The sequence below is a fragment of the Gobio gobio genome (assembly GCF_949357685.1).
Source record: "Gobio gobio genome assembly, chromosome: 7".
NCBI lineage: Eukaryota > Metazoa > Chordata > Actinopteri > Cypriniformes > Gobionidae > Gobio > Gobio gobio.
The window spans coordinates 51,624,875-51,651,535 of record NC_137103.1 but is presented as its reverse complement, the minus strand read 5'-3'; the positions used below and the strand labels follow the sequence as shown (position 1 = coordinate 51,651,535).

General features: G+C 37.5%; 1 protein-coding gene across 1 annotated transcript in view; it reads left to right on the top strand.

Annotated features, from left to right (window-relative positions):
* Positions 1–908: 908 nt before the first annotated feature.
* The window catches only part of ttc21b (tetratricopeptide repeat domain 21B), a 53,555-nt gene continuing 27,802 nt past the window's right edge, over positions 909–26,661 (top strand). Inside the window, exons 1-15 of the mRNA XM_079821378.1 lie at positions 909–1,114; positions 2,854–2,983; positions 6,235–6,345; positions 6,468–6,634; positions 9,356–9,478; positions 9,854–10,011; positions 14,337–14,421; positions 17,873–17,971; positions 18,354–18,546; positions 20,573–20,670; positions 21,789–21,989; positions 22,248–22,377; positions 24,253–24,410; positions 24,520–24,744; positions 25,840–26,078. Of these exons, the coding sequence (XP_079677504.1) occupies positions 1,082–1,114; positions 2,854–2,983; positions 6,235–6,345; positions 6,468–6,634; positions 9,356–9,478; positions 9,854–10,011; positions 14,337–14,421; positions 17,873–17,971; positions 18,354–18,546; positions 20,573–20,670; positions 21,789–21,989; positions 22,248–22,377; positions 24,253–24,410; positions 24,520–24,744; positions 25,840–26,078 (2,150 nt within the window). The 5' untranslated portion in view covers positions 909–1,081. The remainder of the gene's footprint in view (positions 1,115–2,853; positions 2,984–6,234; positions 6,346–6,467; positions 6,635–9,355; positions 9,479–9,853; positions 10,012–14,336; positions 14,422–17,872; positions 17,972–18,353; positions 18,547–20,572; positions 20,671–21,788; positions 21,990–22,247; positions 22,378–24,252; positions 24,411–24,519; positions 24,745–25,839; positions 26,079–26,661) is intronic.

Below are 26,661 nucleotides of genomic sequence, written 5' to 3'. Positions count from 1 at the left end.
ACACAGTGCATCGCAGTTTGTTGCGTATATGGGGCGGCATAGCCGCAGACCAGTCAGGGTGCCCATGCTGACCCCTGTCCACCGACAAAAGCACCAACAGTGGCACGTGAGCATCAGAACTGGACCACGGAGCAATGGAAGAAGGTGGCCTGGTCTGATGAATCACGTTTTCTTTTACATCACATGGATGGCCGGGTGCGTGTGCGTCGCTTACCTGGGGAACACATGGCACCAGGATGAAGAAGGCAAGCCGGCGGAGGCAGTGATGCTTTGGGCAATGTTCCGCTGGGAAACCTGGTTCCCTGGTTGCTGTGGCTCTTTCAGAAGATAATGCGCCACCACAAAGCAAAAATGGTTCAGAAATGGTTTGAGGAGCACAACAACGAGTTTGAGGTGTTGAATTGGCCTCCAAATTCCCCAGATCTCAATCCAATGGAGCATCTGTGGGATGTGCTAAACAAACAAGTCCAATCCATGGGGGCCCCACCTCGCAACTTACAGGACTTGAAGGATCTGCTGCTAACATCTTGGTGCCAGATACCACAGCACACCTTCAGGAGTCTAGAGGAGTCCATGCCTCGACGGGTCAGGGCTTTTTTTATCAGAAAAAGGGGGACCAACACAATATTAGGTCATAATGTTATGCCTGTTTTTCTCCAGGGGTCTCTTATTTATTATCAGGCTATATAATAATCTTTAACATAACATTATAAAATCACAGAAATAACAAGATTTATCTTTATCTTGAATTATTTTGGTTTTTGGATTTGGTTCATCTTATAAAATATTGTATTCATAAATATCTTTTGAGTACACTTCATATATCAACATTCTCCACACGCTCCGAATAAAGATGAGAGAAAGTGTGGCGCCGCCATTTGGTGATAAGAAGAATTACATCAGTCGTCACTTCCTGGTTTCCTAGCGGAAATAGCGGAGTTTGTTTGGTTACTATGATGCCTCTGCTGCAAAGATGGCGAAAACGGGATAGAATGAATCTCTGAAAGTATCTTTTGTGGACAATCCCCGTTTTTTTTTGTATAATTTCAGGATTGTTTTGTCAGCTGCAGTGTGTGACACTATGGCGGATGTTGATGATGAGGAGTGCACGCTTGTAAGTCATGAAATACGGTCGCATTGCACTCATAATAATAATAATAATGCAGCTGAGCATGAACATGTTTTGTAGAAATACTTGTAGAAGGATGATTAAGAAATGCCAAAGAAATAACACTGTCGAAGCATTTGTTTCATGCATTTCGATTAGAAAAAGAAAACAAACTGTAAAGCCTGACATATGAAATAAAAGTCTATTTTTTAACGGAACAGTTTATTGAACTTTTAGACAAATTATATTAGAAAAGAAGAAACTGCTTTATGTTTTGTATCATATTTGATACACCAGTCGTATATAGATATATCTTGATAGAGAATATGGAGCTCATACTCGAAAAGGAAACACCCAAACTGAGCAAAAATATGAAAATTGGGAGTTATTCACATGGCCAAAAGTAAGATGAATGTCTGATTGCCTGTAATATAAGTCACTGAGATATTTTTTAACAGTACTGCAGGCTATTGACATTTTGTAAAATGCATATAAATATTAGTTACCAATAATATGTCTTAGTAAAATTATATTAAAACGCTTTTATGATTAAAGCTCTGTCGTTTTTATTGTGGTTGAAAAACATGCTCTATAATGCAATGCAATGATTGAGAGATTAACAAATAAACCTTCCTCAAAAGCCTGATGGATCAAATTTGATATACTGTGACATTTTAATATAATTTTTCTTAAAAAATGATGTATGGATTATCAAGTAAACCTAAATTGCTTTAATCCATTAATTGTTCATCTTAAAGTATTGTCTTAATATCTTATGTTTACTTTAAAAAAATCTATAAGATTTCACAGCAAAAAGACATGCGAACCACGACCTGAAGGGGAACATTTTTACAATTATATTAAAAGGCTTTTACTTGATAAAGAAATGATCAATCAGAATATCGTATAGTATGTAGGATGTAACAGGTTTTTCAGAAATGTTTGATCAAATTGATACAAATAGGCCTTAGTAAATCATGTATAAAATATAATGCATCATGCTTTATAATTAAGTTTGCATTATGCATGATATGTAATATTTTATTACATTTATATGTTTTCATGTACAGCGATCAGGCATAACATTATGACTGGTCTGCGGCTATGCCGCCCCATACGCAACAAACTGTGATGCACTGTGTATTCTGACACCTTTCTATCAGAACCAGCATTAACTTCTTGAGCAATTTGAGCTCCAGTAGCTCGTCTGTTTGATTGGACCACACGAGCCAGCCTTCGCTCCCCACATGCATCAATGAGCCTCGGCCGCCCATGACCCTGTCGCCGGTTCACCACTGTTCCTTCCTTGGAGCACTTTTGATAGAGACTGACCACTGCAGACCGGGAACACCCCACAAGAGCTGCAGTTTTGGAGATGCTCTGACCCAATCGTCTAGCCATCATAATTTGGCCCTTGTCAAACTCACTCAAATCCTTACGCTTGCCCATTTTTCCTGCTTCTAACACATCAACTTTAAGGACAAAATGTTCACTTGCTGCCTAATATATCCCACCCACTAACAGGTGCCGTGATGAAGAGATAGTCAGTGTTATTCACTTTACCTGGTCATAATGTTATACCTGATCGGTGTATATGTCAGTATATTAGGATACTTAAAAATTGAATGCATAGTAGGAGGACTGAATACAATTCTGTTTGATTGTCATTGATTCAACTAATCAGCTTTGCATTAAAGTAAGCTGATATCTTCGTTTAACCTCGCTGAATTTATTGCTGATTTCAGGCCTTGATCTTATACTACTGCCAGGAAAAGTACTCCAGTCATGTTGTAGATGTTTCCAGTGAAGCTCAACGGAAATTCAGTCATGATCCAATCTTCACATTCCTCCATGCTTATGGGCTGATCATGCAAGGTGAGAAAAAAACCCACCCATCTTTGTCTTGAGTGAAAAGTTACTTTTAAAAGTAATGCAATACAATATTACGCTACTCCCTAAAAAAAAGTAGCTAATTGCGTTACTTAGTTACATCTTCAGGCTGAAGGAAATGCAAATTTACGCCTGTACCGTAGAGAGCGCAAATCAAACAAACCTTTCGGCTGTGCTGCCGTTCTGGATTGCAGAAGAATAGGATGCAAGAGAAGTTTAACTCTCTGGCTGCATCCGAAATCACATACTTCCCTACTATATAGTAGGCAAAAAATAGTATGTGTCAAAGTATGTCAGAATTCACAGTACTACTAAGTACTAGACAAAAAGTACCTGGATTCTGAGATTGTGAAGTGTGCATACAATGGACACTTTACTATCCCATGAGGCCATGGGAGATGGTTTGTGAATGGCAGTGAAGCGACGTAACTGACGCCCTAACCCTAACCCACAACATGGCGAATGTAGTACATCTAGATTAGATTCATACTATATAGAATGTATAGTATGTCTTTTTACCGGTCGTGAAGAAAATACTTAAGTAGGGGTGGGACAAAATGTTCATAGGGCAATATATTATTGTCCTTCTCAGTGCGATATGAGAATCGATACGCTGGTGCCAAATACCAATATTTTCAATACATTTACATTTATGCATTTGGCAGACGCTTTTATCCAAAGCGACTTACCACAGGGACAATCCCCCTGGAGCAACGTGGAGTAAAGTGCCTTGCTCAAGGACACACTGGTGGTGACCGCTGGGATCGAACCAGCAACCTTCTGCATATCAGTTAAGTGGTTTAACCCACTGGACCACCATCTCCATGATATTATCTCTCAATAATAAAACAAGGCACTCTAAATAGATTTCCCTGCCCCCAGCGTCGCTCCTCGAGGTGGTGCTCAACACATGAATGAGGGAAACGTGAACATAAGTTAACTTATGCCTAAGAAAAAGAGCTTTTTAACGGGATGGCGGACAGCAGTGCGAGTAAATAGATGCCCCAGCCACGTTTAAGTGGAGAACCTGCACTTCACCTTTTCACAGGCATTTTGTTTTCATAGTTAGACAGATATTGTGATGTATCATTATAGAATTGTCTAGCAATATATTGACTATCGTAGAATTGCTGTATCGTGCTATTATCGGTATCGTGAGTCATGTATCGTATCGTGAGGTACCCTGTGATTCCCACCCCTACTCGAGAGAGTATACGATTTCAGACACAGCGACTTACTTCAGCAATTCATAGTTTTCAGTCACGTGACTGTCACAGAGCCCTTAAAGGGATAGTTCACCCAAAAATGAAAATTAGCCCATAATTTACTCACCCTCAAGTCATCCTAGGTGTATTTGACATTCTTCTTTCAGACAAATAAAATCTGAGTTATTACAAAAGTCCAGGCTAATCCAAGCTTTAGAATGGGATTCATAGTCGCTCTGTTTTTGAAATCCATAAAAAGTGCATCTGTCCATCAAATAACTCTGGGGTGTTAATAAAGGCCTTCTGAAGCGAATCGATGCGTTTGTGTATGAAAAATATCCATATATAAAACTTTATCAAGTAAACTTTCGACCGACCACCTTCCATGTTCAATTTATGGAAAAATTGTTGAAAGTTTCCCTGCCGATCGAAAGACTAACGCGACCAGGTCATTGCGTCATGTACGCATCTTGAGTTTCACTTTCAACATTCAACACTTTTCCATGGAAGGCGGTCTGTCGAAAGTTTACTTGATAAAGTTATAAATATGAATATTTTTCTTACACAAACGCATCGATTCGCTTCAGAAGGCCTTTATTAACACCCCGGAGCCGCGTGGAGCAGTTATTTGACGGACAGATGCACTTTTTATGGACTTACAAAAACAGAGCAACTATGAATCAAATTCTAATGCTTGGATTAGCCTGGACTTTTGTAATATAACTCCGATTTTATTTGTCTGAAATAAGAATGACATATACACCTAGGATGACTTGGGGGTGAGTAAATTATGGGCTAATTTTCATTTTTGGGTGAACTATCCCTTTAAGGGCAAAACAGTCATAGAATTGCAACCCAGCCTGTCAGTTTTCCATCTTAAAAACAAAAATATGTGAACAAGATGCAAGTTTTGGGCACTTGTGATCCATATACAGCACCTGCTGCAGTATTTCAATCACTAAAAACAACGGGACGTTCTAAAACGTTTAACGTGAAAAACACTTAGGGTGGGTTGCACCAATAATTAAGCAAAGTTTGACGATTTGTTGATCTGCGTTTTAGTTTAAATCGAGTTGTGTTGCACCTCTTAATTTTAAACACAGATTAAATGCGTAGAAAGACAGTTAGAATTAAAGTGCTGATCATGCAGCACAGGTGGAGGAGGGTGAACCGACATCAAGCTAAGATGCTTAATCGATGCAACCCATCTTTAAAGTGCCTTAATGTACTAAAACATTGATATTAAAAGATCAAATTCAGTTTACACCTTTTTAATGATGCATACTAGGCTATACAGGCGAGCAGATGAGGCCAGAATATGAACACAGCGCGTTTTTATAATGGGTCTCGATGGAAATAACGCTTAACGAGAAACCTTGTGTTGTGTTTATATTCTGTGTTCATCTGTTTGCCTGGAGAAAGTATGCATCATCAATAAGGTGTATATTGAATTTGTTCTTTTAATATCACTCTTACTACAAAAATGACTGGCGGGCAATGGAAGAAAGCCTTGTTTGGCCCTCCGGGTGGGCGTTCCTATAAGGGTGACGTCACGTGAAAACTATGAATACAAAGTCATATTTTCTTATTTGTATTGTTGAATGAAGTAATCGATGGTCAGCAGCAAAGACATATTATATTAAAGTGATATTAAATTCATAAAATATGTTTGTTATTTAATATATTTTATTATTGCAGGTTTGTGTAATATTCTGAGTTTGCATTTCACTGTTTTTATTCATTCTGAGGAATACGGAGTCTGTTTTTGTGTAAGTGAGATGAGTAAATGCATGTTCACATTTAGTCTAGAAAACACACAAATGTGTTTACGCACTTACTCCCAATTTCTCTCAACATGGGGACAGGAGAGCTGTCAGTCAATAAATAGGACTTGTGTTACTTGTATGAAAAAGCAACTCAGATATTTTGTGGTAAATTTAAAAGTAATGCGTTACCCCATGTTCATTTGACATCTTGAGAAATGGTCTAATTCCCTTGGCGTCTGTGTTCCTTGTTATTTTATTGTTGCAGATCAAGTGTTGGATGCCATTCAGGAGCTGGAGCAGCTGAAGGCGAGAGGAGACGTTTCCCTCTGTGTGCTCATGGCTATGGTTTATGCCCACAAGAAAAGACCAAACCCTGGTAGGCCTATTGCATCTTGTTTCTTTAAAATCCTTTGTGTTGCATGGACAAAAATGTACATACAGGGTTGAAAAGACATGAGTATGAATAAATAATGACTAAAAAAGTTGACTTGCCTGTAGACCGTGATGTCATCCAGGAGTTGGATGGAAGGGTGAAGGAGGAGAGGAAGACGGCGAGTCCCAAAGCTCTGTATTACGCCGGCATGCTGCTGTGGCTTCTGGGCCGCAATGATAAAGCCAGAGAGTATGTGGACAGAATGATCAAGATCTCCAATGGCTCTAAAGAGGTGAACTTTTCTAATGTATTTACCCTATAGATTTCTGCCGAGGGAGCTTTTCATGATGGGAAAGGACTGATCAAGTTGCCAGTATCATAATGGTCAGTAGTGTTTTGCAAGATATGCAATAAAAGATGCATTTTGGATGAAATTTGACCTGTTCAGTCATGGTGATCATAAAACACTACAAGTGGTCGGCATCAGTGGCTCAAAATTGGCCCGCCAGCAATAATATTTGCAGCCTTTAGCCCCATTGTTAGACCGTTCGACTCCCATGCAGAAAGACCCAGGTTCGAGCACCACTTAGAGCGGGCGGTGCGAACTAGAGAGATTACAACTATAACCAGTGTTGGGGAAAGTTACTTTGAAAAGTAATGCATTACAATATTGTGTTACTCCCTTAAAAAGTAACTAATTGAGGATTGCATAGTACTCTGATTTTGCATTTGACTGATTTTATTCATTTTGAGGAGTACAGAATCTTTATTGTACAAGTGAGATGAATAAATGCTCACATTTAGTCTGGAACTACAATAACCATGTTTACACACAACGCCTCTGCACTTATTTTTCTCAACATGGGGGCAGGAGAGCTGTCAGTCAAATTAATGTGAAAAAGTAACTCTGATATTTTGTTGTAAATTTGAAAAGTAATGCGTTACTTTACTAGTTTCTTGGAAAAAGTAACACTGACTATAACAGTTACTCGCAATCAATTTGTCTTTAGTGATTTTGCCTTCAAAAAAAGTATGCGTACGTTTTTGCAGCAATGTTTTATTTTGGGATGAATTGAGAGCTTTTTTATTTGAAAAGTTCTGAAAGACATTCAAAAGAGTCTTTTGAAAGGATCGCTAGACACGCCTCTAAAACAGGCGTCATGAAATGTGTGGTATGATAAAACGAACAGTGAACCATTGAAACATTTGCTTATAACGCGGGGCATCAGCACCAACACGTGAACAATAACAAACCAAATTCTGCTTCCTTTTTATTAAAAATATTGACAAGACAACCAGCAAAAAAAAAAAAAGGTGCCATGCTTCGTCTCGTGGTGCCGTCTGATATTATATTCTTTACAAACAGCGACAACTTCGTTGCAGGTTAGACACACCGCTTTGCATTCACAAAACCAGTTAGGATGAACGCATAATGTTAGTTGTCTTTCCATTCTTCTTTGTATGCCCTATTTTCGCTGTGGACTTTCCTCTTTAGACTCTTTGATATTGCCATTTTCTCTCATCGGCTGGCTTAAATGTCAACATCACTCTGCACACAACGTAATAGCGCACCTCCAGTACGCAAACAATTAAAAAAAAATTCAGTTTAGTATGTGAGGAGTGTAAAACTAAGCTATGTCAAATAATTAATACAATAATTTAGGCTCCATTGTGTAACAAGCAAATTAAAATACACATTTATTATTCACAATATGGAAAGAGGAAATAAAACAGTTCGTTAAGAGCATGACTCAGACATGCCACTAATGGGCTTATTCAAGTCCTCTTTTATTTTGAGTTATTTTTATCCATTCCACATCTCCCACATATGTGTGTTTTAGCAAGCGGTCTGTGCTGCAAGTTGGTGAATGAAGATACTTAGGTTACGTGTCACTATTGATTTATTAATTGATCCAATTTTTTAACAGAGTAACAGCTTACTACCAGTTTAGATTAGATTAGATTAGATTAGATTAGATTAGATTCAACTTTATTGTCATTACACAAGTACAAGTACAAGGCAACGAAATGCAGTTTAGGTCTAACCAGAAGTGCAATAGCAGCAAGTGCAGGATATACAACGTTTGCATAAGTGCAGGACATGGATATGTACTGAGTATATATAAATATATCTATAAATAGAGAGATGGTTATTACTATAAACAGAATTTACAGGTGAATATGTACAGTGAATAATATACAGATGGTTATTACTATAAACAGAATTTACAGGTGGATATGTACTATGAATATAATATAATATACAGATGGCTATTACTATAAACAGAATTTACAGGTGGATATGTACTATGAATATAGTATACAGATGGCTATTACTATAAACAGAATTTTACAGATAGAGGTATACAATGATATGTTAGGCTAAAATGAGGAATATGGCAGTGGATTAAGGTAGTGCAATAAATTATGGACAGTGTAAAAAAAAGTGTAAAAGTGCAGTGGAAAGTGATTGCATATTACAGTTAGAAGTACGGTGCAAAATGCAAATGTAAACAGTAGGTACTGTAAATAACAGTCGGCAGTGCAAATGAGCATAATACAGTTAAGGTATGGTAGTGCAAAATGAATAAGTAAACAGTTACAAAAGATACAAAAGACACTGTAACAGTATGTCACAGGTAATTCTAGTTGCATTTGTCATCCATTTATTTTTTTAATTATCCCTTGACTATGTTCTGGGCTGCCATTTAGTGGCACTTTTTTTTTAACCCGATGCCAAACATACTCGCCGACTCCTGCACAACATGATGATTTTAGTTAATTACATCAGAGGGCCTGCTGTTTTAAATTTAAGCTAACTGAATTCAAATAAAATAAAATAAAAATTTATTGAATTTCATGTATTGAATTTCATTTTCATTTAATTTAACTTGATGGAATGGAAAATACCAAAAATAAAACAAACTCAAATAGTATCTCAATCATACTAAAAGAACAGATTTTTCACTTATTTTGCTATTTTTTTTTAAATATTGGGATCATTGTTTTGTAGGGAATTGTTCTGAAAGGCTGGATTGATCTGCGATCTAATAAAGATGCTTATGCCAAGAAGTCTGGGAAATACTTTGACGAGGCCCTAAAGGAGAAAAATGACATTTTTGCGCTGATGGGGAAGGTAACTCTATTTCTGATGAGCATTTAATAATTAAAGGTCACTTATATGATGTGTGCATATTTTTGATTTACATTTTTCAAAAGGTTTACAACTTAAAGATGATGTGTGTAATTTTTGTACTATATAGAATCCACTAAAAGTTAACATTCAGAAAAAGTTTTGAGTGAATCTCATGTCTAGGTCACAATTTACCCCAAAATAAAATATACAATTATATGAAATTATATTATGCATAAAGAAAAATGAAGCCTGTTTTGGAACCATTAAGATTTTTGGCATGACAATAATACATTCTTTTAGTTTACATAAATTAAAATACAACGAATGCTAGATTTTTTGCAGTTTTGTAATGTTATAATTGTGTCTTTCTGTCAGGTACAATATTATGAATTTCGTCAGAATTATTCTGGTGCTTTAGAGACCATTAACCAGGTGATTGTGAGTTACCCATCCTTTCTGCCTGCCCTGGTCAAGAAGATGAAGCTGCTGTTGACTCTACAGGACTGGGAACAAACTGTGGATGCCGCTCAGAGGTAAGACACCTCAGATCTTCGTCTTATTAGATGTTAATAGATGTTATAGATACACTATAATAGCTCTCGATGACTTTCAGAGGTGAGCTGCATTCATGTGTAAATGGAAATTAGATGTGGTTCCACAGATCTGGATCATTGTTTCTCTTACCCTGTAGGATGAGGGCCAGTGAGCAACAGAATGAAAAAGGTCTTTTAGGCTGATCACTAAGAGTTGTACGAACTCCATGGCGAGACCTCAAAGTGTCTGTGTGAAAACCAGTTCTCTCAGGTGGAGCTGGACTGTGGTTATTCAAACTACTTTATGTATTTGCTCTGAAATGGCTTAGAGACTGATATTTTTCACTCAGATGGACCATAATTTCATTATAGCTAAATAGATAAATGATTCATGCAAGACGTAAAATAATGAAGGCATGTTTTCCACATTGTTTTCCACTAAATGAAATAATAATATTTAGTCATTTTCATTTAAATGCATTAATATAACAATACTTACCTACGTATATTTTTATTAAAACATTGAAATCCCACTCAAGGACGTCTGCACCCATTGTTTTGAGTGACACAAACAAACTGATTTGCTTTGAAATGATTCATTGAAATGGAGAGTTTGAACTGATTCACGGAAATGAATTGCACTTAACAATTCTAACGCCAAAATAGATAAATGATTCATGCAAGACGTAAAATAATGAAGGCATGTTTTCCACATTGTTTTCCACTAAATGAAATCATAATATTTAGTCATTTTCATTTAAATGCATTAATATAACAATACTTACCTACGTATATTTTTATTTAAACATAAAAATCCCACTCAAGGACGTCTGCATCCATTGTTTTGAGTGACACAAACAAACTGATTTGCTTTGAAATGATTCATTGAAATGGAGTGTTGGAACTGATTCACGGAAATGAATTGCACTTAACAATTCTAACGCCAAAAATGACACTCAAAAGTTTTGTTCTGTAGCATGAACACACATTATAATAGATTTCTCCTGCAATAAAAGCAGATGACAGGCACATCATAGAGATATCTGAATGGAGCAGATACTGTGTGTGTTACTAAAAGTTTCCCTCAAATAAACACGTAAAGATGTTTAATAATGTGGTGTTCAGGGCTTGACATGAACTTTTTTGCTCACCGGCCACTGTGGCTAGTGGTTTTCCATTTTCTCTGGCCAAAGTTTTGACATCGATACCATGGGGCCATTTAGATATATTTAATATTATCTCATAATTTGGCACGGGTTTATTAGGCTTCTGTCACTTTAAGACCTGACGCACGGATCCATTATACTGTTACACATGTTTTCTTTCTCAACTGTTTACGTTCATGTAACAGAGTTCTTTGTTCAGGGAAGAAGGAGGCGGGAACCGTTGAACATTCAAAAGACTTTAATCAAATAAACTGAAAGTAAAAGCAGCAGCCCCTCACGGACGACTGCAGCGCACACACACATCAAAACATAAACAAAACACAACGTAAACTCCAGGCCTGGGACCTGTACCATGATGGTAGTTTAACAAACTCAGGGTTACAGGATTAGTTTCGAGTTGACAAAACCAAACCAATCTATTCAGGCTTTGTTGGTCCCATGATCCTGATCATCAACTTTCTCTGTCAACTCAGGCTTTGATCCTGAGTTTAGGAGTTTAGCTGTGACATCAGTAGTGAACAGCCAATCACATGCTGTGGATCAGTGAAACTGAGATTCACTTCTCACGAGAGAAGCAGTGTGATTCACTTCACTCTTCTGCAGAATATACATGATTGAAAAATATTAAGAATTTAAACAAATTTACACAGAAGAAAAGAGCTGTCGAGGACAACTTTAAGAAAAATCTTATACGTCAATGCAAGTAAAAGTTATGAAGTTAGTTTAGTTGATATATAGAGAGAATTGAACATTTATGTTCACATGTATTTTTTTATAGATTTAGTTATTGAATTTAAAGCTTATTTGTATGACCTTTATATAGGCTATTTATTTTAATATTAACAAAATGCATATTAATGATTGATTTACTAAAATTATACATGTGTAATTGATTAAGGGTATAATAATTAGATTATTTTTAAATAATTCAAAATTATTATTATAAATAAGCATTGTTAAAAGCCAGAGGTTTAAGTCTTTAATAGCCATTTGCTATGTAGTGACCTTTAATTTGGAGTAGAAAAAGGGGGAGTGACTTTATTGCATCAGATATGTGTCACTTTGCTTTGATATGTTTAAGCTTAGTTTGTGCCAATCCTGGGTTTTAGGTACCATTAAAGTGGTTTGGCTTCTAGCAGTGTTCATCTCCATAGTAACTTATGCTCCACGGCTAACCTGCTCCAGGGCAGGTTATGTTCTGGATAAGAGATCTCAAACTGAAATTAGACCAATCAGCTGTGAGCAAAGTGACACACCTCTGATGCAATGAAGTCACTCCCCCTGTTTCTACTCCAAATTAAAGGTCACTACATAGCAAATGGCTATTAAAGACTAAAGTGTCTGGCTTTTTACAATGCTTATTTATTATAATAATAATTTTGAATAATTTAGATATCATTTATGTAATTATTATACCCTTAATCAATTACACATGTATCATTTTAGTTAATCAATCATTAATAGGCACATAGTTAAAATGAATATAAATAGCCTATATAAAGGTCATACAAATAAGCTTTAAAATCAATAAATAAAGCTATAAAAATGACTACATGTGAGTTTAAATGTTCAATTTTCTCTATATATTAACTAAACTAACTTCATAACTTTTACTTGCACTGACTAAGTAAGATTTTTCTTAAAGTTGTCCTCTTTCATAGAAAGCTCTTTTCTTCTTCCTATTTTCACTCTTGTAATATTCTGCAGAAGAGAAAAATCAGTTTCGCTGCTTCTCTCGCGAGAAGTAGATGTTAGTTTCACTGATCAACATCGTGTGATTGGCTGTTCACTACTGATGTCACAGCTAAACTCAGGATCAAAGCCTGAGTTGACAGAGAAAGCTGATGATCAGAATCATGGGACCAACAAAGCCTGAATAGATTGGTTAGGTTTTGTCAACTCGAAACTTATCCTGTAACCCTGAGTTTGTTAAACTACCATTATGGGACAGGCGCTTGGTCCTCTCTCGTCCTTCACTGTTGTCGCTCCTCCTTTTATGCTCCCATCACTCCTCGCGTCGCTCTCACGGCTCTCGCTCGCCCTGCTTGTCACAGTTCACTTAAAACATAACTGACTGTGTTTATGTGAATACTCACCAAGACCGGCATTTTGACATTATTTTGTTAGTTTTTGGCTGTTTAAGTGCAATCCACTTAAGTCATGACGTAAGGAACGCCGTTTCTGGGTCCAAGCCTCAACTCGTTTCACTTGAGAATGCCATCGACGGCCGTTTATGAGCGCTATTTATTCATATTAAACATCAAACATTTGAAAAAGTTAAACATTTTAAATACTTACAGTCTACACAACAGTCTCTGTGCTCACAGCGTCGCAGAGATTAATATTTTAACGATTTATAAAAGATGAATCACTGTCTGGCCATCTGGAATTTAGGTATGGAGATAAAGGTTATGATTATATATATATTTGTAGTATTACACCACATTGTGTGTGTATATTCGCATCGTCTGTTGTTTTTCTTGTGGTATGAAATGACGCGGGACGTCAGACTTAACAACCGGATAAGCAGCGAAAAAGAACAAAATTTAGTGCTGAGAGGCGGCACTTTTGTTGTGAGCACCAAATCTGTGGGAATGAGTAAAATGATGTGGAAAACGCGCAATCTCACGCCAAAATTCAAGCCCTGTAACCGCAACAATATTCATCCGGAGCAAATGAAATGAGCGAGTGAGGGGAGGCGGGTTTGTGTGTCACTCGCTGTCGGAGAGATGAGAGAGAGAGAAAGTGCAACTGGTATTGTGTGTCTATTCTGTGGAAAACGGGTATTGGAAGCGTTTTAGATATTTCAGTATCGATATGTATCAAAAAAGCTATTTTTTGACAACACTACATTGCACTTAGTTTATTATTTCAAATACCTTTTTAAAAGACTACAAATGAAAAATGTAAATATTATATACAAAATCCAACCTGCCAAAGTGGCTAGTAGGAGTGACTGCGTTACCCGCCACTGCTGAAATACACCCGCATTTGTTAATGTCAAGCCCTGCTGGTGTTTATTACAGAAAAAAGTAATGTTTATTATAGATATTCAAAATGTATATCTAAATGTTCAGTAAAATTATACAATGTCTCAGAACATCTGTTTTACACATAAACAGACTTTGGTCTAAATTTCCTGATTCTTATCTTTTTTAGGCTTCTCCAACGAGATAAAAATAACCTGGAGGCTCTGAGGATGCTGGCCCTGCACTCTCTCTGCAGGGAAGGAGATGTCGCAGAGGTATGACATTACCAACATACGTGTGTTTACACAGATTAAATGCGGAAATGTCATTTATTATGGGTTCAGATAGTCCCAGTATGATTCCCAAATACCTATTCAGTGGATTCCAAATAAAAGGAGAGTATTGCATTGAATTGTGTTCCCGTCTAGTTATTACATTTCAATCTGGCATTTGTAGGAGTTTGATTGCACATGTTGGATGTCCAGCCAGAAGGGCATTGCAATAGTCCAGACTAGAAATTACGAGGGCCTGGATGAGAAGCTGTGTTGCATTCTCTTGTTAGGATGGGCCTGGTTCTTCTGATGTTGTGCAGTGCAAACCTGCATGATCATGCTGTAGTAGCAATGTGGTCCTTGAAGTTCAGCTGGCCGAACTTGATGGGATTATTGTTGATGAACCTAGCTGGATGATGAAGTTGTGCTGTAGGGGATAGTGGGGTAAGATGAGCCAGTGAGTAAATTGACCCACCCTCTTTATCTTGGCCACTGTACACTTTTATTGGCATATGACCATATATTTCGGAACCACCCATCATTTCTTCCAGACTTGAGAAGCACAAGCGAGGAGTGGAAGGCACTCATTTACTTTAAAAACTTTTTTTGTCTTGTCAAAAAGTAAAATGTTAGTATAACAGATTAATTCCATTTTAATCTTCAGCACATCCTGTTTAATCTAAAATATTTTTGATCCATATTGGTTATTTAGAAACGTATAAATCGAGCTAATTATTTGCCTGAATTGATAAGCTAGCTAGTTTAATCCAAAATGGCAGCAATGGGGCAAAGTGAGCCAAATGCTGTGGGGTAAATTGAACCACTTACCCTACCATAAGGCACTGTAGTTAAGTTAATTAAATCATCGCTGAAGTATAATTTCAGTGTAATGTTACACAACTGGTTTAGTTTATAATTTTCTTAAAACTTTTTTAGTTTGAGTTTATTTGATAGGAACAATAATTACACCCAAGAAACAAGACCCATAAGATGCTTAATCATATATATCTTTCCACATGTAGTCCCTAATGACCTAACATGTTCAACATTGTAGAAAAACTACCATACCAAGAACCTTTTGACTAAAATGTTTATTCGTTTCAATGACATTTATTCATTCATTCTAATTTAGTTTTATTTAATTTTACTCAATAAACTCTGTTTAGGCTGTTTTTGGGAAGGTTACAACTTTGGTGTTCAGCATATTGTTTCAGAAATGCAAACAATTAAAGATAAAGATATTGACATTTTATAATTTGGTTGGTTTTATATTGTTTAAATTAGCTTTAAGAAAAGAAATATGACTATTTGTAAAAGGAAATTTCTTTATTGAAGATGTTTTTAAAAGAGGTAAATTCTCTTTACAATTGCACCTGTGTTTGATTCAGTTTCAATTAGATGATCTGTTTACACTCAGATGATGCAACTTACCTGCTGACTTGGATCAACTTACCCCTAACCTGGGGTAAATTGAGCCACATGAACACTTTTTTTCTAAGAAGCCATATTTTTAGAACCCTTTGTCATAGATGTTTTCTGATCATTTAAAATGATAGCAAATATCCTGAAATTACTTTAGATACTGTCATTGTACTTCTGCCTTATTTTATCTTATTTTTATACACATATGTACAAATGGCTCATCTTAGCCCACTCTCCCCTACTGACTGGGTGGCTGGAAAGACGGGAAACTTCACTTGGTTGAGTTGTAGGTGATGTTCTTTCATCCATGCTGAGATGTCCGCCAGGCAGCCTACCATGGTATTGTCTGGTTGAAATGAAAAGTAGAGCTGTGTGTCATCAGCATAGCAATGATAGGAGAAACCATGTGCCTGTATAATGGGTCCAAGTGATGTAGTGTATATATGGAGAAGAGGAGAGGTCCAAGAACTGATACCTGAGGAACCCCGCTGATCAGATGATGTGTTTTGGATGCCTCCCCAAGCAACTTTTTTTAACGACCTACCAGTGAGGTAAGATTTAAACCAGCGAAGTGGAGTTCCAGTGCCTGATGATAATTAACAGTGTTGAAAGCTGCAGATCTAGCAGAATGAGAACTGATGATTTTGAATAAATCGATCCGTAGAGCTTCCATAACCGACAGCAAGGCAGCCTCGGTTGAGTGGCCGCTTTCATAACCTGAGAACCAGCTGTTTGTTCTGTGAAAGGAAAGATGATATGTGGTTGAAAACAACTTCAAGTGTTTTTGCTCTGAATGGGAGGAGAGAGAAAGGTCTGCAACTTTCTTCAAGTGAAGTGTTTAATGCAGGTTTTTGTAAGCAGTGGCTGCTTGAATGCAGTGGAAAAAAATGTCAGAAAAAGATGAAAGCTAAGACTGAGGTATGATCGAATATAAGGGGATCACAGAAGTGTGACAATTTGCAAATGCGGACAGATTCAACATTTAATTTGTAAATGTTAAAAAAGTACATTTGCGTATTTATGAATCATTTCATTTGCGAATCATATTTTGTGAATTTGATTATGCATTAGTAAATACTGTAAGTGCAGTATGATTGATTTAATGCCTTCTGACAAGAAGGCATTAAATAAAAAGTGACTGTAAAAACAGAATAAAAATAACTTTATAAGTAATAATATATTTTAATACTATTTTATAATAATATATTTTATAAAAAAAATAAAAATTTAGAAATATATTTTATAATTAAAAATAAAATTTTACAAAAGTTCTCTATTTAAAATAAATAATGTTCTTTGGAACTTTCTATTCATCAAAAAACCCTGAAAACAAAATGTATCATGATTTTTACTAAATATATAGCAGCACGAATCATCATATTAGAATGATTTCTGAAGGATCATGTGACACTGAAGACTGGAGTAATGATGCTGAAAATTCGGCTTTGCATCCAAGCGGCAACCTCCCCCAGTTTCTCTTGAAGCCAATACAGAAGTGACTTAAACTGCAATTCATCGACTGGCCGCTAGAGACAGGCTCCAGAAGGGAGCAGAATCTCATTGAGCCCCATGTTAAAATGCCCAACTTTACAGCAGAAAAAAACATGTTTACATACTAGGACAAATTGTGGTTTTGGTCTATACGGCTAATTTTGCCCTTCATGACAACTGTGAGGGGGGTGAATTTTTTTATAACTAATTTGTTTACAGTATATAAAGCCTTAAAATTCTGCATAATTAAGGGCGTGGCCACTTTGAGTGACAGGTGGATTGCCGTTTGTCTGCTGTCTGTTAGTCGTCATGTCACCTCCGCTCCACCCACGCCTTTTTGCCCATTGTCAGTTATCCAGAAGTGGCGCTTATGGGTGATGTCACGGACACTATCAATATTTGTTATCAATGTTAATATATGTTATCAATATTTTACAGTAGTACTGATTTTACTGTATTTTTGATCAAATAAATGTAGCCTTTGTGGATTAGTAAGATTCAAAAATGTTTTGAATGATCCTCATTCATTTTCTTTTTACAGTCTGTGAACCAACTATCAAATCTGATCAGTAATCTGGACATTCAAGAACCGAACAATCCGGAGCTCTTCTACAGGATGTCTTTAGCGTTCACTCGAGTGGTAAGGCTCAGATTCTCCAACTGCACAAACAGATTAATGTCATCACCACTTAAGATTCATTTGCACATGAAGGTTTGAATCCTTTGAATCACACTCCAGCTGGCTTTTGCCACATGCTGTTATAGATACACTTGATATAAATGTGATTCACTCTATGTATGACATCTAAGGAGGAAAGACATGCAAGACATGAAACGAATCACAATGCAATGACCTTCTGGCATGTTCACAAGTCAAAATCAGTGCACAGTAGTAGTACATAGTAAGTACTATAAATAAGCCTCATTCGGTGGGAAAATACCCCTTTTTGTGAAAAGTTCCTGTACCACAAAAGAAGCGATGCTGCAGGTAGATGTGATGTGATTATTTGATCACTCTGCAGTGTGGAAGAGCTGAGAAGATCCTTCAGCACACTCACAGGATGGTGGAGCGGGCGTTTACACAGGCCTCGGGCGACTCTGAGCTGGCCACAGAGATGGGCTACCAACTGGTTCTGCTGGGCAGGGTGAAAGAGGCCATGAAATGGTACAAGACAGCAATGACTCTCGATGAGAGCAGCGTCTCTGCTTTGATAGGTGAGAGCAGTTTAAATATATAATATAAATATATAAGTTCTGATTGCATGAGTCACGTTCAGAGTTGTCATAAATGCACTGCATATTTTATATTAATTTACAAAGTGGCAATTGCATACAGCTTACACTAATGAACTATGGAGTAAATTTTTATTTAGATTCTAAGTGTTGAGTAGTTGGAATATTGTAGTTGGTGTCTTTTATCGTTGCTGTTGACGTCATTTTATAAAAAAAATGCCACTCCACTTCCTGCATTCGCATTGTGCCTCAGAACATTCTTTGCACATGCATGTAACTGATGTGAGCGATTCAAATCTTCTAAGATCAGTGTTAACTAAAACTTCTAAACACAGGGTTCCTTCCTATGCAGTTTAGAAAAATATGGAATTTGATTTGAGTCATTTCCAGGTATGGATAATTATGGAAAAAAGGAAACAGAGTATGGACAAATATTTGTGTTTCTAGACTATTGACGCTAGTCACCTAGTGCAAATAGCATGCCGTGTTGGCAAGTGCTATTCCCACTAGCTCTGCCTAACAATGCCTGGTTGGGCCAAACAAGATATTAAAAAAACAGTAAAGCAAAAGTTTTAAGGATCTTGAAACCACCTTTTGCCGAACTCTCTCTTCTCCCTTTTCCCATCACACATCACATCAGAAAGGCATTTACTTTCAATAAAAGTTAAGAAAATGTTCTTTAAGTGGAAATAAAGTGCCTAACGAAATGTTTAATAATAATAAAAACATTTATTGGGTAGGGTTAGGGGTAGGTGTAGGGAGGGCTTTTATTATCCCATTAAGTGGCATCCATTTAATAATTTTAATAAATATAATGATTTACACTCTGTGTTATTATTGCACCCTGTTAATGTACAAAAATACTGAGGTGCAAATATTATGGATCTGTCAAAATAAAGTATAAATAGCATCTAATGGCATCTAAATAGCATGTTTTTGTGAAATATCAGGACACAAATGTGTATAGTGACATGGGTATTACAAGGAGAGGGTGAAATATGAGGACGTTACCTGTGTCCTCACTTTTCAAAAGGCTTATAAATCACACAGAATGAGTTTTTTTTTCACAGAAAGTAAACTGTGCTGTTTCCTGTGATGGGTAGATTTAGGGGCAGGGTAGGGGGATAGAAAATAAGTTTTGTACGGTATAAAAACCATTACGCCTATGGAATGTCCCCACATTTCACAAAACCCCCCCTGTGTGTGTGTGTGTGTGTGTGTGTGTGTGTGTGTGTGTGTGTGTGTGTGTGTGTGTGTGTGTGTGTGTGTGTGTGTGTGTGTGTGTGTGTGTGTGTGTGTGTGTGTGTGTGTGTGTGTGTGTGTGTGTGTGTGTGTGTGTGTGTGTGTGTGTGTGTGTGTGTGTGTGTGTGTGTGTGTGTGTGTGTGTGTGTGTGTGTGTGTGTGTGTGTGTGAACCACTCAAACCAGCAACAGATGAAGGAGCACATGATCATCTCAATCAGACTGTACTTTGCTGTCTGATGATCATGCAACATCAAACCACGATTACACAATTATGCAGGTTATAAAGCGTTTTCGTTTTTTTTTCATCATGTAAGCACGGTATCACTTTCGAGAAAACTACTGAAAAATAAATATTTTTAGATGACTGTACTATATACCAAATGTAATGCTGAAAAAATGCTATGAACCGTTTATTTTAAATATGTTCTTGAAAAAATCTACAGAGAGGTTTGGAAATTTGAGTCTAAAAAAGTACAGAATTTTGAAATGGAAAATGTGTAGGAACCCTGTAAACTATTACAAATAGTTTAAGGTAATTCAAATAAATCTGAAATAAAATAAATATGAAGAGCAGATGACTGATTTAATGTAGCTTAAAGTATTACAATTACATTAACATTTTTATGACATCTTTATGAAAACATAAAAATAAAAGCGAATAAAATATACTAATAATAGTAAAATAACTGTCTGGGATGCCTGACTTGTATTTTATTTAGAAAGAGCATTAAAACAGCAGAAAAGAGCATTTGTTGTTTGTGCAGGTATCATCAGGTGTCAGCTCATGGAGGGACACATAGAGGATGCAGAACAGCAGCTGGAGTTCCTCGCAGAGATCCAGCAGTCCATTGGCAAATCAGGGGTGAGAGAGACTTGCTATCTTACTTTAAAAATCCATATGAGCTCTCGAACAATGTTGCACATACTCTTTCCGGAATTCTTTCACAGAATGAAGTAAGAGATAAAGCAAAGTGTTTTTGTAGACTGTTTATCTTTTGATTCATATTCAACAGAGACCTGGTTTATTAATCCACTTATGCTGTGTTTAACCGTTGAGTCATCCAAAGTGCCTAACAGGACCTGTTTACACAAACTGAGGCCCTTGTCGGGCAGTTTAGCACACATTTGCACAAGCGCACATCTGCTTAGCGAAAAGCAGCTGCCATGTTGTTTTTTTTAGAGGAACGGTATTTAGTACAAACAAAACTCTTTTATTTTGAGCTTTACCTGAGGAATTAAACCGTACAAGACATTAGTGAGCAGATTAATTATCACATGACATGGAGGGCATCTTTTAAAGGGATGTGCTGATAGAGACACCCTCATGTTAGTAAAGCTGTATGATTTTCTTTGTTCTGTTGAACACAAAAGAAGATATTTTGAAGAATGTTGATGTGGCAAGCAGTCGAGGCAGAGGGACTGCGAGAGATCAGCATGTAACACAGTTCTTTGTTATGGGAAGAAGGAGGCAGGAACCGGTGGACATTCAAGGACTTTAATTAATAAACACAAAATGAAAGTAACGCAGGCAGCCCCGCACAGATGGCTGCTGCGCACACACATAATAAAACATAAACAAAACACAACGTAGGATCCAGGCCTGGTCCTCTCTCTCCTTCTCTGTCGTCACTCCTCCTTTTATGCATCCAAGCTCCTCCGTGAGAGATTCTCATTTGCAATCACGCCACCGGCCTCGCACCGTTCTCTCACGGCTCTCGCCCACTTTGCTTGTCACAGTTGGTAACCAGACAGTTGCTGGTTCCCATTGACTTCCATAGTATGAAAAGTAAAAACTATGGAAGGCAATGGGGACCGGAAACAGTTTGGTTGCCAACGTTCTTCAAAATATCTTTTTGTGTTCAACTGAAAAAAGAAACTCACACAGGCTTGGAACAACTTTAGGGTGAGAAAATGATGACAGAATTGGTATTTTTGGGTGAACTTTCCCTTTAAGGTGTGTGTTTTTTTTGTGTGTGTTAGGAGCTGTTGTATCTGCGAGCGCTGTTGGCTGTGAAAAAGCATCGCCCCCCTGACGAGGCGATCAACCTGTTAAACGACACAGTGGACACGCATTTTTCCGCCCTGCAGGGTCTGCCTCTCAGCGTCGAGTACTTTGAGAAGCTCAACCCAGACTTCCTGCTTGAGGTCGCCAAGGAATACCTGGCTCTGTCTCCAGCCAAGGTCTTCCCTCCCATGCAATCAGATCCACTCTTGTAGCTGCTTAGCAAGTACCTTACAAAGCAATACCAAACACGCTGGGAATTCTAGTAATTGCTTGTCAACCAATCAGAACACACTCTAGTAACTGCCTAGCAAGGAAATAGCACCCCCAACATGAATACCCTAGCAACCGAATACCCTAGCAACATTCTTCATTCGTAGTCTGTCGTGATGCACTTTCCTCTTGTAGTTTATTGATTGATGTTGTTCTCGCTGCAGCCTCCAGCTCCAGGTCAGCCTCCTTCACCTCAACTGCTGCACTGCGCGACTGTGCTGGACACAGTGGTGAAAGTAGTCCCTGGTCTGCTGCAGGCCGGATTTCTAATGGCCAAAGTCCGATTTCAGTCAGGTGTGTGCATGTTAAGTCAATTGACCTTTATTTATATAGCGCTTTTTACAATGCTAATTGTTTCAAAGCAGCTTCACAGTGTTAAACAGGAAAATAATGCAACAGAATTTGATTCGGCTGTACAGCCGCTCTGGAGAACACAGGGATGTCATCCAGCTCAGTTCAATTATCATAAGTGACAATGTGGGCAGATCAGTAATATAGTTGAATATTTAGTGTCCCCAACTAAGCAAGCCAAAGGCAAGGAACCCAAACTCCATCAGGTGACAGAATGGAGAAAAAGACTTGAGACTTTCTGATAAGTCAGATTTTATTGGTTTCTTTTATTTTACCAGCTAAAATCAAACAAATGACATTTGTTGGATTGGTCTAATTGGGTGTATCTCTCAAGCTTTTCACTTCCATGCAGTTATTTTATTATCATTGAGATACTGTTGTTTTTATATATAAATATATATTATTGTTTATTTTATTGGTTTTATTTTTGTATATTCTGTTTTCATTTAATTTTTAGTTTGTTTTAGTAATTTTGTTATTGTTTGTAGTTAAAAAAATGTGTATATAGTTTTTATTAGTTTTAATTTTAGGTTTTTTTAAAGTAAATGAAAAATTTTTTTTTAGCTAGCTAGCTAAAATAAATTAGGTTCAAGTTTTTTTTATTTTTAAAGGTTCAAGTTTTTTTTTTTTTTTTAAAGGTGCACTATGTAACATTTTTGCAGTAAAATATCCGAAAACCACTAGGCCAGTGTTATCTATTTTGTTCAGTTCAGTACTTACAATATCCCAAATGTTTCCAACTATTTGTAAATCGTGAGAAAATGGCTATTTTAACCAAGGAACCGGGACGTGTGAGGGAGTCGTCTGTCGATGGCGTCATATCTGCCTTCCCCTCGGTTTCCGGTTTTATTCTGCAGAAATGTTTTACTCTCACTGCAGTGTGAACAAGTGTCATAGCAGCCGCCGAGAGAACGCACAGAGTAACGTCATAACATAATTTTCAACACACTCAGATGTATCTAATATGATAAACAGAGCTGCGTTACCTCATACTCATGACCGGAAAAGCGGAAGTGGCACCGGCGACTGTGTCATGATAAAAGTCCCGCTGCTCGCGAGGCGTGTGTTGTGTTCATCTTATTAACAATCGCTTCAGCAGCCTCAGCTCCACAACACTCGGTCCTGCTCTGCTTCATACTACAGTAACGTTAATAAGCACATCCATCAACATGATTTCTGCCGAGTCCTATCCCGATTCTTTCCCACCGGCTGTGAGGTGAAGACCACATGTCCCAGGATTCTGCGCTCAAACGTGGCGTCATCAAACTACGCCTTTGTTTTGAATAGGCGACCTCTAGCGGACGGAAAAGTTACATAGTGCACCTTTAATATCATTGTGGCATTATTTCATGACAAATTAGCAAATAATTTCCTCCAAAAGTATTTTAATTTTAGTATTTTAAGTATTTTAATTATCATAAATAAAAGAAGAAAATCATATTCTCATTACTGTAATGCAAGAGAAAAATCATGTAAACAAAGTGCAAAGTGTTTTATACATAACTTGTCTTGTTAATTTAAATAGAATAATAATTGTTACAGTAATTTTGGGAAGTAAAAAAATGTAAAATGTAAAAAAAATTATAATTTTGCCATGCAAATAATAATGTTACAATGCAAAAATGGTCCTAAAATGTAATGATGCAAACATAATTCAATTCTGCCGTTAAGCAGCTCTAAAAAGAGAATAGTACACAGTCATTAGACAGTTGAAATCAGTTTAGTGTTGATTCATTTTTGGTTCAATAACAATTATGAGAAATGAGTGCAGAAAACAGTAATGTCATCACCCAGCTAAGTTGAGTTGTCCTCCTGCAGGAGATACAGAGGCGGCCCACAGCAGCCTGCAGCATTGTTTGGATCAGAACCCGGCTCATGCTGATGCCCATCTCCTCATGGCTCAGATCCATCTCATGCAGGGCAACTTCAAGCTCTCCTCCCAATCTCTGGAACTCTGCCTCAGCCACAACTTTGAGGTGACACATCACCACTGCCAGCCATGTTGGACTCTCTTAGTGCAGTCAAACCTGTTTAAATGTATTATTCGATTTGATGGGACTGAATGCCTGGTTTATTTGTGCTCAGATCCGCGAGCATCCTCTGTATCACCTGATAAAGGCTCAGGCTCAGAGGAAGATGGGGCAGCTTCAGGAGGCCATTCAGACGCTGCAGATGGCCATGAGTCTGTGCGCTGTGAAGAGAACCGGCTCTTCAGCCAAAAGACTGAGTAAGAGAGTTGAGCTTGGCTCGGCCGACTGCGTATCTGTGTTCCTGGAACTAGCTGAGGCTCTGTGGCTCAATGGAGAACAGGTTAGTGGACAACTTTACAACTGTTTACAGAAAATAGTGTCCTTAGTACATCTGCTCTGAATTATGCATGGTTTATTAGTTTTGCAGTGATCTGTTGTCTTTAAAGGACAACTCCGGTGAAAAATGAACCTAGGGGTAATTAACACATGGTTACTGAGTAGATCGTTCTCTGGGATGCGTTTTCATGAAAATCGAATGTAAAGGGTTTTATCTCTAAAAACAGATTAGCTTATAACGCTAGTATACGGGGCATATAAAGAGTAAAATTAAATCGCTAGTTAATACCACTAACAAGGCTCAAAATAGCCTCACACTAACACGGTAGCATAACGAGGGTCCCTACATGCAAACCGAAGCATTGAGAACTTTGTAAGTGTACAAACAGTTTAATAAGAAGATACTTTATAAAGACAGTACATTACGCTTATACAGACAGGAGCCATCTTGGAAAACAGTCTCGACAAGTTGAGCCACGGTTGAATAATCCGCCATCTCTTTAGTTTGTATCCTTTGGAAGCACTAGTCTCTGTTGCGTTCAGTTCTTAAAAAATATATATTTTTATTTATTTATTTTCTCTGTTGCGTTCAGTGCTTTCTTCCGGAAACAACGGACCATATGAGATTCCAAGTCACAGTTCATCGCTTAGCACAGCGTTCGTGGCTCGACTCGTCGAGACTGTTTTCCAAGATGGCTCCTGTCTGTATACGCGTAATGTACTGTCTTTATAAAGTATCTCCTTATTAAACTGTTTGTACACTTACAAAGTTCTCAATGCTTCGGTTTGCATCTAGGGACCCTCATTATGCTACCGTGTTAGTGTGAGGCTATTTTGAGCCTTGTTAGTGGTATTAACTAGCGATTTAATTATATACTAGGGTTATAAGCTAATCTGTTTTTAGAGATAAAACTCTTTACATTCGATTTTCATGAAAACGCATCCCAGAGAACGATCTACTCTGTAACCATGTGTTAATTACCCCTAGGTTAATTTTTCACCGGAGTTATCCTTTAAGTATCATGGATATTGTCAGTAAACATGTATATCATTATGCTAGTACCTTGTTTTGGGGATTAAAAGCTGTTTTGACTTCCAGCACGAGGCAGCTAAAGTGATGCAAGATGCCATAAATGAGTTCACGGGCACTCCAGAGGAGCTACGAGTCACTATCGCCAACGCAGACCTCGCGCTAATGCGAGGAGATACTGAACTGGCACTGAGCATGCTCAGAAACATCACGCCAGAGCAGCCGTACTATGTACAGGCCAAAGAGAAAATGGCAGACATCTACCTGAACCACAGGAAAGAGAAACGGCTTTACGTGAGCTGCTATAGGTAATGCCTGTTTATTCGTCAAATGTATTCCTCATATTCACAACATTTATTATAGCTTACAGAATGTTTTTCTAAGCAAAAAATATTCAGACACCAGATATAATGTTTTACTAGTGTTCATTTATGTAAGTGAGGAGAGCAAAATAAAGTAAACTGACATATTATACCCAACAATTCTTCATACAGTGACTACCAGTAAAATGGATACAAATTTTGGACCAAAATGAATCAGACATTTTAACCTGACCATGTTTTGCTGAAGTGTTTTTTCTTTAATTGCTAAGGCGACCTTTGACACCACAGGCTGAACAATTGGTTGACCTAAATTGGTATTATCTAATTGTGTAGTTAGATTTAAAGGAACACGCCAACTTTTTGGGACTTTAGCTTATTCACCGTATCCCCCAGAGTTAGATAAGTCCATACATACCATTCTCATCTCCGTGCGTACCATAACTCTGTCTGACGCACACACCACTAGCCTAGCTTAGCACAAAGACTGGAGGTAAATGGCTCCAGCTAGCCTACTGCTCAATAAGTGACAAAATAACGCCAACATTTTCCTATTTACATGTTGTGATGT